At 40.5% G+C, this 16,904-nt stretch overlaps 1 protein-coding gene across 3 annotated transcripts in view; it reads right to left on the bottom strand.

The window, feature by feature from the left end:
- Nucleotides 1-14,622: 14,622 nt before the first annotated feature.
- RECK (reversion inducing cysteine rich protein with kazal motifs) overlaps nucleotides 14,623-16,904 on the bottom strand; it is a 47,466-nt gene continuing 45,184 nt past the window's right edge. For all 3 annotated transcript variants that reach the window (XM_062498451.1, XM_062498460.1, XM_062498467.1), the window contains 2 exons: nucleotides 15,808-15,963; nucleotides 14,623-14,841 (listed from right to left, as the gene is read on the bottom strand). In XM_062498451.1, coding sequence (XP_062354435.1) covers nucleotides 14,623-14,841; nucleotides 15,808-15,963 — 375 coding nt within the window. The remainder of the gene's footprint in view (nucleotides 14,842-15,807; nucleotides 15,964-16,904) is intronic.

Genomic DNA, 16,904 nt, shown 5'->3' with positions numbered 1-16,904 from the left:
AGGTAGATCTTAGTGCATTGCAGTAATTATGTATTATCTCAAATATTGATAGCTGCATTTTTTCCTAGACACTGATATTCTTAAATCTTGGTACTAATTTGCTTTCACTAAATGCTTGTGCTCTGGTTAAATGGATACTGTAGAGATAAAAACCAGATTAATTTTGAAATGTGAAAGTGGTGACTGAGAGCGCAGTATGGTCCTGGTTTTCAGGAATGCCAAGGAACTTGAAAACAACCAAATTAAAAATCAGTGACTTTAAGTAAATCAGGCTTTTTGCTGTAAGCTTCTCACGGGTGAAGTCAGTCAGGTAGAAAGTGTTAGTCAGGAAAGACACTGCTACCCCTGCCTCGGGCTCCACATGGGCAGTGTGATAATTGCCTCTGGCACTCTCCAAGTACAGAGCCTCACACTGCCAGACTACAAGTCCTTGAAGCATGCAAAGGGAGCTCTGGTCCACTGTGAAAGAATCCCAATTGGGAAGAGTGCTGGTTGGCTTGCAGGATGATTGTTGCAAGTACTTGTTTGATATGGGACTGAAAAAGCCCCCAAATCTGTGTGTATTCTGCTTCTGAAAAACAAGGGTCTGGAGACGTGTCTGTGTTTGAGCAATAACACTTTGTCGTGGTGCCTTGAGTTTTGTGCTTGTGAAATAGTGTGATAACTCATCACCTGACTATGTAGTAGGAAGGATTATTATTATCACTATTATATTGGTCATGTTTCTGTATACGCTCATGTGCTGGGAGTTAAGTGAATAGTTTGGTAAACTGACATTTTGGAAGGGACCAATAGCCAAACTTTTTTCCCCTTCAGTGTTTAAAATTCAGAAAACCTCAGATGCTTATTCAGGTCTGCAATAATTTATAATTTATGCAGGTCTGCAATAATATAATTTTGGGTTTGCAATTCTCAACAAAATTATCTATAAAGCTGTAGTTCTACTGCAGGTGGCTGTGCCGTTTTCAAACGTATTTCTCGAACTTGAAAACTTGATTGTGGACACCTTTTTGTGGGAAAGATACTTGATGCTAAGTAGGAAATTACAGATACATGGAAAAAAAGGTGCAATCTAATAGCAAGGGGGATGCCCCCCAGAAAAACCCTCCAAACCAAATAAAAACCAACCAACCAAACCCTGCACAAACCACCCCCAAACCCAAAACTTTAAGGAAATGGAAACATTCATGGCTTTTTTTAAAAGTCAGGAGACCTTGACTCCTCTGCAGTGTGCATGTGAATAGGACGAATTGAGTATTCATGAATGAGGGAAGACTTTGTGGTGCTGCATTTCAAGTCTTTAGCACCTCACTTTAGTGCCTATTGTCTTATTCTGGCTGTTCAGCTCTGACAAGCAGCCTGAGGCTATGACCATTTCTCTTCTTACTTGGATACAGATCGCAAAACGTGTGTGTGGCATAGTTCTTTTTGCTCTGCACTTGCCCATTTTAACATACTGAGTGCAAGGGGGTGGCTGTGGTGTGTGCAGATAACCAGGAGTATGTGGGCTGTGTGCCCTTCTTCAGTCCGCACCAACCTCTGTTCGTAAGGTTTTACCTAGTAGTATGTTTCAGAGCAGCTTGTAATAGAGTATGAGGGGAACTAGAAATCTCAATAATCTTTGCAGGTATTGTTCTTTATTTTTTCTGCTTGTCCATGAAGCATGGGATCGAGAGCAGTTCCTGCTGTCCTTGAAACCTGAGACTGGCAGATGGGGCATGCATTGAGCTGCACCAAGTAAGCCAAGGATGGGATAGCTGACAGTGTGTGTGCCATTGAAAACCATCAGGCTTGGACATTTCTGGAGAAACATCTGGTTAATTGTATTGTCAGAGTCAGTGTCAGTTTGGCTTATGGTCTGTCTGGAAATGAAAAAAACACTAATTTTTGTGCGAAGTGAGTAGTATGTAAAGCAGCATTGCTGTCCATTGGCTGCATGGGTGTGAGACAGCCTTGCTGAGGAACACACCTGCTCCATGGTTCTCGTACTGGCTGCTGCTGTATGAATAGCTGAAGAGGAATGCATGCCAAGACACCAACTCAATCACAGTCAAGTACTGTTAATAAATGTAACAGAACAAAGATTACAAAGAAGCAACATAGGTTTTCAGTTGTTCTTTGCAGGAAAACATTGAAAGGGGTGAGAAATTCCCCTGGCAATTTCCAGTCGGCTGAGATGTGGAAGAAGCTCTCCTGTGGACTGGGCTGGTTAGCTGTGCTGTCACACAAGGTATATATGTCAGCAGTGTCACCTTTTAGAAAAGGTGATGCAGAAAGGATGCTATTTGAGCCTCTGTGAAATAGTAACTTCGGGCATTTTGGCACTCTTTTTATGTGTTGTGAAATTATTTCCAGGTCACAAAGGACAAGGGCCCATAGCAACTTAATTGAATTAGTCATCCATCTGCTGGAGGACTGACATCATACAGTATGCTGGAGAGCAAGGGCTGAACTGCAAGTTTTTCAGAGGTCTACCAGTGTTCTCTCATGATCTGGTGAAGGGCATTACTTAAGCCAGGTAGTTACTTTGGAAGGCACTGTCAGTCTGCTGTACATGTGGGCATCAGTGTGCTCAAGTTCCATCTGATTGATGCTGTGGTGCTACACAGGATCTTCAGCAGAGCAGAAGGCATGAGGTGGGCTGGTCAGCAGAGTTTCTGCAGTGTTGTTTTGTTAGCAGAGATGGCAGAGTGTGAGTGGTACAGCTCAATCTGCTTTGTCTTCTCATACTTGTTTCAGAGAACTGTAGGATGGTTTGGGCTGGAAGGTTCCTTAAAGACCATCTAGTTTCAGTCCTCTGCTGTAGACAGGGACAACTTCCACTAGACCAGCTTGCTCAGAACCTCGTCCAACTTGGCGTTAAATGTTTTCAGGGATGGGGCATCCACAGCTTCTCTGGGCAACCTGTTCCAGTCTCACCACCCTCACAGTAAAGAATTTCCTCCTGATAGCTAATGTCTTTCAGTTTGAATCCATTTTCCCTTGTTCTGTCACTACATGACCTTTTAAAAGGTCTTTCTGCCTCTTTCCACTCCCTTTGGATACTGGAAGGCAACAAATATACCACCCGTAAGCTTTCTCCAGGCTGAACAATCCTCTCACCCTTTCCTTGTAGAAGAGGTGCTGCGTTCCTCTGATCATTTTGGTGACCTTCTGCATTTTAGAAAAAGAGTTCATTTTAAGGTAGCTGTTTGGACTGATCTTATTAATGTTAATGCTGTGGAAAGTGCAAGTCTGTTAACCCAACTTGTTAGTGGAGGGAAAGCTGTTGGGTGGCATTGGTGTAGAAAAGAACCGGTATTGTATGTGAAGAACTTGGGTGCTGGGACTTCATACAACAGCACCACGATTTATAAACGTGTGGATAAAGGTTAGCCAGTGTAGCTCCACCCAGCCCGCTGCTGCACAAGGCCAGGGAGCCTTGGTGCAAATGGAGGGTGATGTGTTACCACCTGTGCCTCCAGTGTGGGATTGTGCAGGGCCAGGCTGGGGTCAGGGCTGTGAGATAGAGAAGGATTGAGTGTGACTGGGGCAGGTTTGGGTTGAACTTGAGCTCAGGGGAGGTGCATGAGGTGGCTGCTCCTGGTACAAAGGAGCTGCCACCCGCCAGTGCAGCCCAGTGCTGGGCAGTCTCTGTGGGAACCTGCCAAGTCCTGCAAAAATGTGTGTCCTGGGAGCAGACTGAAAGCCCAGCTAACATGGATGGGACTCCTGCTGGGTCAGGGCATGGAATGGCAGCTGGGAGCGGCAGCTCCTTGTTGAACACTGCACGAGGGATGGCTGCTGTAGGTGAATTCCCAAAACACCTCTCTGTGAGGGCAGTGGCCGTGCCTCGTACTCTGCTGTTGCTTTGTAAAGGCCTGGGTTTTGCCAAACGTGGCCTTGATCAGGTCCCTGCAGGAGTGAGGACTGTGACGAGGATCTGGGGTCCCTGGATTGAGGTGCTGTGGGAGTGGGGATGGAGGAGCTTCTCCGGAGCCCTTCTGAGCGTGAGACCAAGCTAGTGCTGCTGCACAAAGGGCTGGGGCTGGCAGGCCCATGGAGTCTTGAACAGAGCAAAAGTCCATCTCACAAGTGACACTTCTGCCACTGGATTCTTCAGACCCCATTTCTGTTCTTTAACAGATGAATTAGAAAACTTGGACTGGAGACTTTCTAATAAAAATTGTTCAACTAAGAAATACAATGTCAAATATTTATAAAATAAAATATTTTTAATACTACATATACAAAAAGAATTGCACATGCTGTTCTGAATGCTTTCATTGTGGAGAGGAGGAGGTAACCAGAACAACACCAGCAACAACAATAATGACCTCTTAATAGTGCAAGGCTCTTGGGGAAACAGAGCTTAGCAAAATGATGTATTGATAGGAAAAAAAAAGACATTTTCTCAGAGCAGATGCTTCCTGCTGTTTCTGTTGCCCTAAGGCACATGTTCCTCTGGGGTAGTGAGGTCAACTGTCAGAAATACGCAAAAATCCTTGGCAAAAACCTTGAAATACCCAAAAATCTGAAGTTCCTGTATGTTCTCTGTCTAGTTTTGGAGTAGGTGAAGAGAAATTAACTATTTCTGTTACTTGCATAAAACTTTTCATTTGTACTACTCTGTGATTGAGCGTTGTTAGATCTGGTCTTGGTTTTGCTGGAGTATCTGTATCATGCTGAGAAACACAGATTTCTCTTTGGGAAATCTGCAGCTGTAAAACCTTTAAATACAGTGACATGACATTACTATTATAAGATGTTTAGCTGGTGGGGCCAGTTCCCTGTTCCCTCTCTGTGGGTGGGAGGAGGTGGATTCTTAAAGATATAGGAGGGCAAAAATTTAAACAGGCACCTTTAGACATAGGAATTCACAAACCCTATAAACAGACCCAGCTAAGGGCAGAGGGATAAGTCCTGAGAAGGGCAATAAACCCTGCAAGAGGGAATTACTGGGTTTTGCCCCTTTTAAAATCCTTCTGTCCATACTGCTAATTAAAAATATACTATTTTCTCATTCTGCTTTGTATGATAAGTGAGCCACAAGGGAAAAGCAGAACACTGGGGTCAGGGGCATCCAGTCAAGGCTCAGCCCAGCATCAATTTACCTCCTTTTTCTTTTCAATGGGAGATAATACACGTTGTGCCCAGGTGGTCGCACATCAAGCAAACCAGTGTTGCTCTAACTGGAGAGAGGGGCACCGTGTCCTGATGGTCACTGCTGGGGACAGGATGGTTGTGTGGTGAAATGGAGCCAGGTCCTGTCCTTTCCCTGGACTCCTCACTGGTTTTCCCGGTCCTCCCCTTGTGGAGTTCCCCGATGCCAGATTAAAAATGGTGCTGGTGTCTACTGGTTGTTGTTCAGATATTAATGTACTCATTTGCTTGTCCCTCCTCTTCTGAATTAAGACAATAATGCTGAATTTATTGTTACTTGTGGTAATTCCAGGTCTGCACGAGAGTTCCTTGAACAATCCGGGTTTTCTTAAAAAAAATCTTCAGAATATTCACTTCTTTGCTCACAAACACTGAAACATTGTGACTGTCTGTGTATGTGTCTGATTTATCCCTGAAGTACTCAGTTAAATGAACTTTTTGGATTGCTGGTGATGAAAATTTTAGTTGTGGATTTGATTCATTTCCATGCCAACAATTTAATACATTCACACATGTCCTTGATGTCAGGTATCCTTCTCAACTGTAGAATTACATTCTTGGGGCAGCCCTGAGTATGTTTTGGTTGGCATCTGCAGGAGGACATAAATTTACGTAAAGCCAGAGAGACTTAAGCCCTTGCAGGTTTGATATTGAGAGTGAAGTGGCACAGAAAATAGAACTGAAGTTGCAGGAAAGTGTTAGCTTTAAGCAAAAAGAACTGAAAAACAAAAATCCCAAGGTGGCTGCATTCCTTTTAAATCAAAAGCAGCTGAAATGTAATTCCCCTTGTGTTGTGATGCCATCTATGGGATTTCTGTGGGGAACACAACCCTGGCCACAACATTTGGATTTTTAATCTTCGGGTTGAAGGTTTATTTTAAAACTACAAGAGCATGATGTTCTCCTGAGTCTATCAAAACCAATGTTTTCCACTCTGTACTTGGCTATTTCTGCATTGAATTTCAGGAAAGTTGAATTCCTTCTCAGAAACCTTGGTGCATTGCTGTCAGCAATTACAGACCTGAGCCCAACACCTCATACACTTCCTGTCCACAGAGGCATTTCTAAAATGCTTAGTGCATGCTAGATCTGCCTTGTAGAATACCCATCCGAGTAATACAATCCATGTAAAATCCTGTGAGTTTCTGCAGACATCACAACAGTGATGTTGAACCTGTGAAACTGATACATGTTTTGGAGAGCAGAGGATTTCTGTGTTAAAATATTATCATTTGGAGGCCATAATTAAATGCAAACTTAAAAAATATAGATCTGAAACTGTAATACAACTAGTCTTAAACTCTAGACAAGTGACCTGCGTGCTAAACATTCAAAGTCAAAATATCTGAGTTATGGCTGTGAGTCTTTTGCTAACCTGTATGTTTTGGGCAAGACCTTTCATTACACAACACAGAAAAGGCCATAATATATGAGAGAAGTTATGTACTCTTCAGGACTAATTAATAATGTATGGAATGCATAGTCAGTTCACTTGATTATTTTCAAAGACAGAACTGTTGTAACTTAATTGTGTGTTGAATTCCCCAGGTAAAGCACAGAGCTCTCATTCAGGCCTGGAGGGCTGCTGGATGTTTAGTAACCACTTTTATCCTGATGGGGAAGGACTGGACAAATTCAACCCACTTGCTCAGTGAGCGCCCTTTTTTTTAAAGGGTGTCAAGTACCTGCCTGGTGGGTGCAGCACAGTGCTGTGGGATGTGGGATGGCTGCAGGTGGTTTGAATGCACAAAGCAAAACATTTCAAAGATATTTGATATTTATTATGAGTAGATACAAGAGTATTGTTTTGTTGTTGTTGTTTCGTGTGTATCTTTTTTTTTCCTCCTCCTCAATGAGAACAAACAGGCATTGGAATAATCTCTCCAGGGAAGAAAGTTGTGGATTCCCCAACACTGGACACTTCTAAGGTTGAGCTGGAGTGGGTTCTGGGCCATCTTTACATAGGGCTTTTGCCAGATAAGGTTGGACCAGATGATGCCTGAGGTTCCTTCCAACCTGTTATTCTGTGATAATGTGTTGCTGCAATGGAATTATTGATCTAGAATTAATCTGCAGAGAGAAAATATGTCGTGGAATTCAAATTCAAATATTGGAAATGACCGCATTTTAAAAAAGCAGGGTAAGGGAGGAGATCAGCAAACGGTGGTGGTAGCATGTATGGTGGTACTTTTCAGAGCTTTATGACAGAATTACAGCACTGTTTATGTGGGAAAAAGCAGAGCCACCTAGAGCCCAGGGCAGTGTCCCATCATGCGTTGAGTATCTTCAAGGATGGAAAATATCTTTGGCCTCTTTGGGCAACATGTGCCAAGTGCTGTTTTAACCAATCTCACAGTAAAAGTGATGTTCAGATGAAGTTTGAGGTTTATCATTTGTGTCCACTGCCTCTTGTCCTGCCAGCAGTGTCTGCCTTTCCTAAAAATTTAGGTAAGGAATGAGTCCTTGAAAAGTGCATCTGCCAGTAACAAAGCAGTTAAAAGTCTGCTGCAGCAGGCAGAAAAAATGTATCAAAGATCAGCAGCAACTGCACATCCGTTTACTAAGAATAAATGTTCCTGCTATGTTCTGTTAGGAAACTTCTCTGCTGTTAAAAATCAGAGCATCAAAGGATGGCACAGTTGCTACACCCCTGCTGCCAGTGCCTTTATGGATCAGTTAATGGCTGATGGACAGCACTGCTGTACAAAGGGAATTCGGATGAGCCATTCAGTTTGGGAAACTTGGCACTGAGAACGAGAACTGAACAATTTTTTTATTGGAGAGTGTGGTCCAGTGATGTTAACTCAGTCTGCTTGTAATTGTGTGTATTTGCTATTTATTTACTCATTGAGTATGAATGTGCTGCTTCTGACTACATAACAGAAAATGAACACAAGGCGTGATGGATCATGGGTGACACATCAGAGCAAGAAGGGCCACAGTAATGGTTAACACTCTGTGTTTCTGTACTGCACATGCCCTCGATGAGCAACAATGAAGTGAAAAGTTCAAAGAGCCCTTCCGAGGCTCTGGCCCTTGCTCACACCCGTGTTTGCCTCTGAAGTGTTTTAAACAGTTGCCAAGAGAAACTTGTCCACATGAACATAACAGATGCTTGTTACCGGATTGTAATCAAGCCTTTGCATATTTTTGAGTGTGCTTAAACTCGACTAACAATCCTCCTCAGAATAATGAAAAGCATCTCAGTTCCACGTGTGGCTGTTGTTAAAATCTGGACTGTGTTAGCTGTTTTGCCATCACAAGCGGCTGACCTGGGAGAAGGGTAACTCAGCTCCCCTCCGCAGGCCACAACTTTGCCTGCTCTGTTCCCAAGCTGTGGTCACTGACCAGCACTGCCTGGCTGTGCCATCTCCCAGAGCAGGGCTGGAAAGTCTGTGCTGAGGTTGTTCGTGATGGCACATCCTTATTACATCCCTTACGGATGGAAATAGTTTCCATCTCTCTTCCATCTCTGCTAGTCTCTATGATAAGCGTTCTGCCATATGGTTTCACTCCTCTGACTCTTTCTGCCTGTGCAGTTTCTTCTGCTGGAACCTTCTAAAGCCAGAAAGGAAAAAATGATAGTTTCATTTTTTTCTACTTTGGAAATGTATATTTGCATTTCTCATATGTCCTTTGACTCATCTGGGCCTTGAGTGAGGTCTCAAAGCTATGCTTCAGGGACACAGTAAGTCCTGCATTATGGACATGAACAGCACTTCAGAAAGTACTGCAGCCATGAGATGCTGATTCAGAGTTTACACTGCCACTTCAAGCTTGTTAAAGAAGCAAAATGCACAACCTGCCATATTCAACACATGCACAGGGAATGTGTGTATGACAGCATTTGTTTTCCAGCAGGAAAGCCAGACGGGCTGCTTGTTGCATCTTGTTTTCTGGCCAAGACATGTCCCCGCTTCTGATCTGGATGAAGCTGGTGGTGCCCACAGCCACTGCTTATGACAATACAGCCACAGCCTTGCTGGCAGCAGCTCAGTTGCTGCATGGAGCTAATGTCTACAAATATTTAAACTTACTTTGTTATGCCAGAGGCCCTGAACATGATGCAGTGGTCGGGGGTTCAATTCCACTGGTATTTGGAAGCTGCTTTTACTGCCCTGAGCAGGAGGGACCAGAGTGAAAAGACCAGAGGGAACTGAGAGGAAAATGAATTGCTGCAGCAGAGTGCACCCAAGAATGAAACCATTCAAAGTTATCTTTTTAAACTTCTTGCATGATTATAGCCACAGAACACCATGTATAAATTATGTAATAAGTCAATCTGATCCTGCACCTTTGACTGCCATTTGACTTGATATTCAAACTTAAAAGTATTAACCCCTCATATTTGGATTCTTTACTAAAATAAATTGCTAGATTCTCTACAGTGGCCAAATATGCTCTTCCTGAAGAGGCTGATATGGAGCCTGATACAGAGCACTGTGATGTAAGTATATTTATATGCATATATATGTGTATATTAGTGTGTATAAATGCATATATGTGCATATGAATATATATTTATATTTACTGAATGTTGCTCCTGCTGCTGCAGCTCAAAAATTGGCTAGAAAGTAAATTTATACACCAAACTGTAATAACAACCCATCCACTTCTTCCACTGTTAGCAAACAGTGAAGAATTGCAGAACACCAAGCTGAAGAGCAGGCTTTAATTTGAAACCTGCCACATTAGCACTGGTAAGAACTTCTGTTCTGCTGTATATCATAAGCCACTTGATTGAATCATTTAACCCCCCAGAACTATTCAGCAGTGCTGCAGAGGAATGCTCAGAGGAATGCTGGCTTAGAAGGAGAGTCAGAACTGGATAAAACAGATTGAAAACCTTTGCATGTATTGCAGTTCCTGCTGAGAACTGAGCACAAAGAACCAATTTGAGAAACCTTGCCGAGCACAACAGAAGGCATTTGCAAAAACACAGGGCTCTTTACAGCAAGAAGCTATGGAGTTATGAAGGAGTGTCAGAATTATTGAAGCATCAATACCCTTTGGCTCAGGTAGCTCTCCTTACTGGGCCTGGCCAAGTGAAGCAGAATCCAGCTTTGAGGAAAGCAAATCAGAGAATATGCATGGGGGGAAGAAAAGATTTACTTTGTTTTAAGAAAGGACTGAGATCTAATTAACAGTTATCTGTTAATCCAAGCTTGAAAGTGATTTATAGGTTCATAGATGTGGTTTATATATATACATATATATGCATATATATATATATACACACACACCTAACCTATAATCCAAATTGTTCTCATATATATGATAATCCAGTGAAAAATTTAAGGTTAACAACCTTTCCTTATGTAAGTAATGGATTACTGCACTGTTTCAGGAATTACTGCATCTTCAGGGAAGGCTGCCCATTATTTTTTCTTCTCCTTTATGTCCTAGGAACTGAAAGGCAAAAAAAAAAATCCTTTTCTGAGAGCTTTTACTTAGATATTTCACTGTTGCCTCAGAAAATCATCTGGTCCAAACTTTTGGTTCATTTAGCACTATGTCCAGTTGTATCTTGAAAACTTCCAGTTGGGGGGACTCCACCATGTCCCTTGGGAGTTTATTCCAGGGATTTATTATTATCACTGTAAGAAAATGTCTTTCTTATATTGAGATGAAATGCTTACACTTTTTTTCCATTAAGCACTGAATGTACAAAGTCCATTAAAATTAAGAAAGGTTTTGGGCAATTGATGTTTCCCCAGTTTTCAGCGTAAGCACCTTTGCTTTCAATGTTGGTTATAAACAATTGGCCTTCCATAACACAAATGTTGACAGCAAATGAATCTGTATAGGATTATAGGTTCAGATATAACTGAAACCTTCAGCTTCATGGCATTAATTAGCAAAAGCTGATATACTGCTTAATGCCAGAAGCATATCCTTTTGATTGCAATTGTGATAACTTGAGACAAACCGACCTGCTAGGGCTTGGAAACATTTTTCCCACAGAGTTTTTGGTTTTTTATGGGCTAAGACTCTCTTTGGCTTATGCAACAGGCTCTGCAGAAGTTTGCAGCCCAGGGAGGGCTGGGAGAGAGCACAAAACAAGCAGTGCCTGAGCACCTATATGGGAGGCAGAACGCCTTAGCAGTGGTAGGTGCAGCCACTCTTAGGAGGTGACAGGGTTACCTGCAGTTGTCACCTTCATTACTGCTCCACATGGAGCATCTGGAGCCACTGTCTCAGTGTATTAAAGCACCAGTTCAAAGAACTTGCAGGAATTTGCAATCAAGTCTTGCACAACCCTGGCAGAGAAATCTTTTTTCCCCTCATTTGTCACTTTTTGGGATTCACTTGACTGTACGGTGACCTTCAATCCCTGACTATACAGTCCTGACTTCAAATATAAAACTTACATAAAAACTTTATAATATATATTATATAGATACAAATATAAAACTTTATAATATATATAAAACTTAGGCCATATGTAAAACAGTTTTGCAGAGCATTCATGTACTTGTGTTTGCTCATGTAAATGCTCTCAGGGCTTCCTAGGAATAGAGATGGTGGGGAAAAGTTTTGAAATACTTGTTATGTGTAAAAGGAAGAGCTGGAGAAGCGTCATGAACTCAGTAGAGATGTATAAATAACATTTAACCTTTGCACCAAGAGACACGTGCAAATCTCCAAGTGATGACAGTGGGTAAAGCACCATAAAAGCAGAGCATGGGAGAGCAGTGGGGCTGTAAAGTGACACTGCACCTCTGAAGTTCCAGGTGTGATTTTGTTTAATACTGGCTGAACTCACCTCTGAAATTCAGATGCCAGCTCCTGCTGGACTCAGAACTCAGACAGAAATCCCTTGCTTTTACTTGCTCTGGTGTTTGTCCCTGTGGCTGATCCTCTCCTGGGGGTGTACAAAGCAGCACCTCTGGCATCTCTGCTTCCATGCCACCCTGCTGGGACAAGTCAAATGAAGCAAACTGAGAGAGGATGGTGGCATCTCTCTGGAGCCAGTTATTGCTTTTGCTGCTTTTCAGCAGGGAAGCAAATCATGTTTTGTAAATGTTTCATCTGGGTCCTGTTATAAAAGCAACAAACAGGCTTGCACTGCTTTGAAGTGCCCTTATGCTGTCTCCATTCCTTTTAAGTGAACCCAGATTTCCACACAGATGGTGAGAGAAGATCATTAGCACTTTTATGGAAAACTCCTCTGAAACCTGTATCAGATTTGTCCCCCTCAGGTTCAAATTTCCTAAGCTGCAATTACGACTGGGCTTGGTTTCTTCTATTTTTTATCCCAGTTCAACTAAATTCAAAAACCACAAGAAAATAGTTTCTTCATTCCTTTGAGGTAGTCCAAGGTCTTGAGAAAACCTAGAAAATACTTAAGTGCTTTTGTTCATCCAGAAAAAATAGTGTAAACCTCGTATACTCTGTATACTCTGTATACTCTGAATGTTGGACTTCTGCTTCAGAGATTAGGATTCTATGAAATCTCATTGGTTCTGTACATATTTAACATAACATGCCAAAAGCTTCACTCTTCCCTAGCAAGCAATAAATTACAATTTAAATAAATAATATATTGTAATATTATTAATTATTGTTAAATAAACTTAATAGCAAAAATAATTTATCAATTCAATAGGAATTAATATTAATGAATAACAGTGATATTATTATTATTATATTAAAATATCAATATTTTAATAAATTAAAATATTGACATATAAATTACAGAACCGCAGCATCTCTGGGTTTAAATTTTGCTGCTTCCAGATTAATCACACAAATTAAGGAAATTTTTTTGTTATAATTTCTCATAAAAGAAAATGTCCACAGATGTATAAAAGTAAATTCACTTTATATTCTGTTCCACAAAAAGTATGTTTTTAAAGCTCTAAGTTTTCCAGTGTAGTGCACGCATATATATGTATATATATATATATGTAAACACATATGTATGTATATATATATTTTTTTTTTCCTTAGGACATAATTCATTTCTTTTTAGCAGGAATCAGATTTACTTCAGCTAAATGCTAGGCAAGCTAACAGGCTACACCTTGAAGAGATATTTGCTAATGATTTGGAAAAATTAAACAATCCAAATTGTTTGAAGTTTCTGGGGCTATCATCTGAGCCATTTCAGTTCAAAAAGCTTTTAAAAAATGCATCCATTCTATTTCTGTGTCCAAGTCTGAAGAATCCACAGAACAACTTTCAGAAACAGATGGATTATCAACATACTCAAGTTTTTTATATCAAGACTTGGATGATTATGTGCATGAGTCTTCCTCAAGGTATTTGGCAAGAACACTTTCACCCCTGAGACCCCTTGACATTTATTTGGGAACATTATCTGTGTGAGTCATGCATGCACGTAAGTGCAGCTCCTTTTAAGTGCCTATTTTGAGAGAGAAAGGAAAATATATGTAGTGTTGCTGACTCCATAAAATTACATGCATTCTACACAAGGATGCAAGACACAAGTGTTTATTAAAATAAAAAGCTTTAATGCTTTTGCATTTAAAAGATTTAGCAGAAAATAATTGCTACAAACATGCTACAACATACATATTCAAAAAGTTTTCAGTGCTTTCTTTCAAAGTTCAGCATTTTGGCAAAAATAAGTTTTTCTGTATATACTTCAAAACTTGGTTATCATAATACTGATATAAAATACTTCATGTAGAGTAAATTCAGGTGCATAAAATACAATACGTAATAAAACATACTGTTTGTATAAACATTTAAAGTATAAATTTCATTAGATAACATGCAAATACTGCAATATTTTAAATGGCACTTAAATATAGATACTGAGATTCTTTATAATTTTGCATCCAATATGAGATTCTGAAATGTACAAAACTATAAAAAGAACACATTTCTTCACTGAAGTCAGGTACTAGCATAGAGCTTGATTGTCATTTTACAAGCAGTGAGCCCCAAGTCCTGCAAGTCTTCACTAGTCCAAGGAAGGATGTCTACTCAAATAGGCCCAGAGCTAGTTAGTTTTCTTCATAATAAAATATGAAAGCATATTTACATGAGAATAAACTCTTAAATTTTTGGTAAGGTAATTAAGTAGCAGCAATCTGTTTCTTCCAAAAATGATGTTTAAAATAGGTGCATGCTTTCGTTGTCACTGATACGCATCGGAATAAAATAAAATTAGCATTCTTCAGTAAACTCAAAACACTGTTTAGTTCATTGCTGAAAAAGCCAATAAGATCCTTCTCCTCAAAATCATAAATCCATAATGTCAGAACCTTCCAGAGCATATTTATGTTTCCAAGATTCATGGAAAACAATCTAATTGTGCTGAAACAGTCATTTGACTAGTTATGAATAAGAGAATCATCTTTTCACATTATTCAAATAATTTAGTCCTTCATTGAAAAATATAAGTCCATCAAATCTTGCACGTTTTTTGTTTTCTGGTTCAGTGATCAACAACTCCAAATGTCCTTCACAATACAAATGCCACAATGTTCATGCATATTTCCCAAGCAGTTATATGTAGTGTCTCAGTGCTGATGGCAAGGTGAAAAGAAGGCTCATGGACAGGGAGTGCAGAGCAGGCACCACTTGAGCAGAAGCAGAAGAAATGCTAAAGGAAACTTGCACTTGAGATGCAATCAGAGCTGACAGTGGCACGTGTGATGCTAATGTTGGGCTGTCCGAATTGATCAGGGACTCAATCTTTTCTGCTTCTTTATTGCAGGCTTCAATCTAGAGGGAGAAAAAAAATTATTATTTCTCTTCTTACCACGTAAAATGCCAATGCAAAAATATTCCCATCAGCACACAAGATTTAGGTAATTTTGGGGAGTAACTGGAAAACAGATCAGAGGTCTCATCACAGACTTAAGTACTATGAAAGCTCCTGTGGAAGCCCTGAGTAGTATAAAAGGAAAAAGAAGGAAGCTATATACAAGTTATCATGGGGTGATGTGCTTGAATGTTGATGCAAAAAAGCCCACAGTGAAGTATCACTAAAGAAAGTGCCTCTAAATCTGAGGACTTCCTTCCGGATTGACCAACTGACTTCCTTGAAGTCTTCAACAGTGGAAAAATCAAGATTTTCGTCTTCCTGGAATTTTTCTTCCAAAACAGAGAAAACTGATTTTGTTTACGGGGAAGGGAGAAAAGACTGGAAGCAATCGAAGCTGAGAAACCTCAGGTTTCTGTTCCCCCACTGATATGATGATATTAATGAATTTCTGTTAGGAAATTAATTTTTTCCACTTCCACTTTCTTACTGCACCCCAGAAAGGAATTTAGTAATAAGTCTCTTTAAAAGCACTGGAAGCTGCCTCCGGTGAAGTTTAAACTTGACAAGCTTAATATCTGGAGGTCCAAAGCTTTGAAAGTTGAGGAGTGTCTAGCTCAGCAATGGGTGCCACCAATGAGGTACGCAGTGGTGGCCTCTGATTTCAGAGTCCTCCTCTCTACAGGAATCTGCTGCAGATGGAGTGAGTGCTGACCAGGCTGGCAAGAGTTTCCTTCCTAAGTCCTGGTAACATTTTGGGATATTTCTGCTAGAGAAGGAGACAGAAGTTGGAACTGAGTTGGACCTAACGGGGCATAAGCAATCAAATTACACACAGTGTATCTGCCTGAGAAACAAGCACCATCCTACACCTACAAAAGTGAAGCAAATCCATGCCGAGTAAATAAAATAATAACATCATCTACCTGCAATGGTTTGGGGTTCTGATCCACAGGAATGATGAGAATCACAATTTCTGATTCTATGCTTAAGTATCCAAACACATCACACTGTGGTACTGACACATGCAGGCGGATCTTTTCAAGTATGTCAAGTACTGTTATTGGCTTTTTATTTGTTACCTGGAAGAAAACAAAGATCTCTGCAGATGATGTGATACTATGAAATATTCTCCTCCTCAGTTTTAATAACATATGTCATACCAGAAAATGTGTTTCAGCCATTAAATTAATCAGTTCTAAACTCTACTCTCAATGCTAGCAAAAGACCTAAAGGATTCAATGCTTCTAAAACACCACTCTAAGAAATGCTTCACTGATTCTAAAAATAACCTGAAAACCATCCCCTCCAAAACGTAAAAGAAAGAAAAATGGGAGGAAAGGAAAGGAAAGGAAAGGAAAGGAAAGGAAAGGAAAGGAAAGGAAAGGAAAGGAAAGGAAAGGAAAGGAAAGGAAAGGAAAGGAAAGGAAAGGAAAGGAAAGGAAAGGAAAGGAAAGGAAAGGAAAGGAAAGGAAAGGAAAGGAAAGGAAAGGAAAGGAAAGGAAAGGAAAGGAGGAAGGAAAATATTTATGTATTATATTAATTATGATTTTGATATGTGTTGCTCTCCACCTGCATGTGTGTCTGTGTGTCTGTTACTGTGTCTGTGTGTCATGTACCTCAAAATAATGTAAATGGTTATCTGTTACAGTGCTTTGTGCTCCCACACTGGAACCAAGAGGCAGAGCAGCCCTAGATTTATAGAACTCTCTAGTATTTGAAGCAGTTTTTTCTCACGTGAACCAACTGTCTGAACTAAAAGAGGCAGACATTACAATCCAGGTATTATTAGGGTGCTTAGTAGGTGAGAGTAGTTATCACCAGCTACTTGAATAAGACCAGTACTTTTCTTTAACTAGAAAACCTTCTTGTAACTACAAACTAAAAATTCTCCTTCATGGTCACATATTGTAATGTATGAACTGAGAAGCTGCAGTAGCCGCTGTGTCCCTGGTACCAGTAGAGATGACAACTGGACAACTCCAGGATGCAGTCATGACCCAACAGACACTGCTACTCAGCA

This window comes from Cinclus cinclus, chromosome 1, assembly GCF_963662255.1.
Source record: "Cinclus cinclus chromosome 1, bCinCin1.1, whole genome shotgun sequence".
NCBI lineage: Eukaryota > Metazoa > Chordata > Aves > Passeriformes > Cinclidae > Cinclus > Cinclus cinclus.
This window is presented reverse-complemented; position numbering and strand designations above follow the sequence as displayed.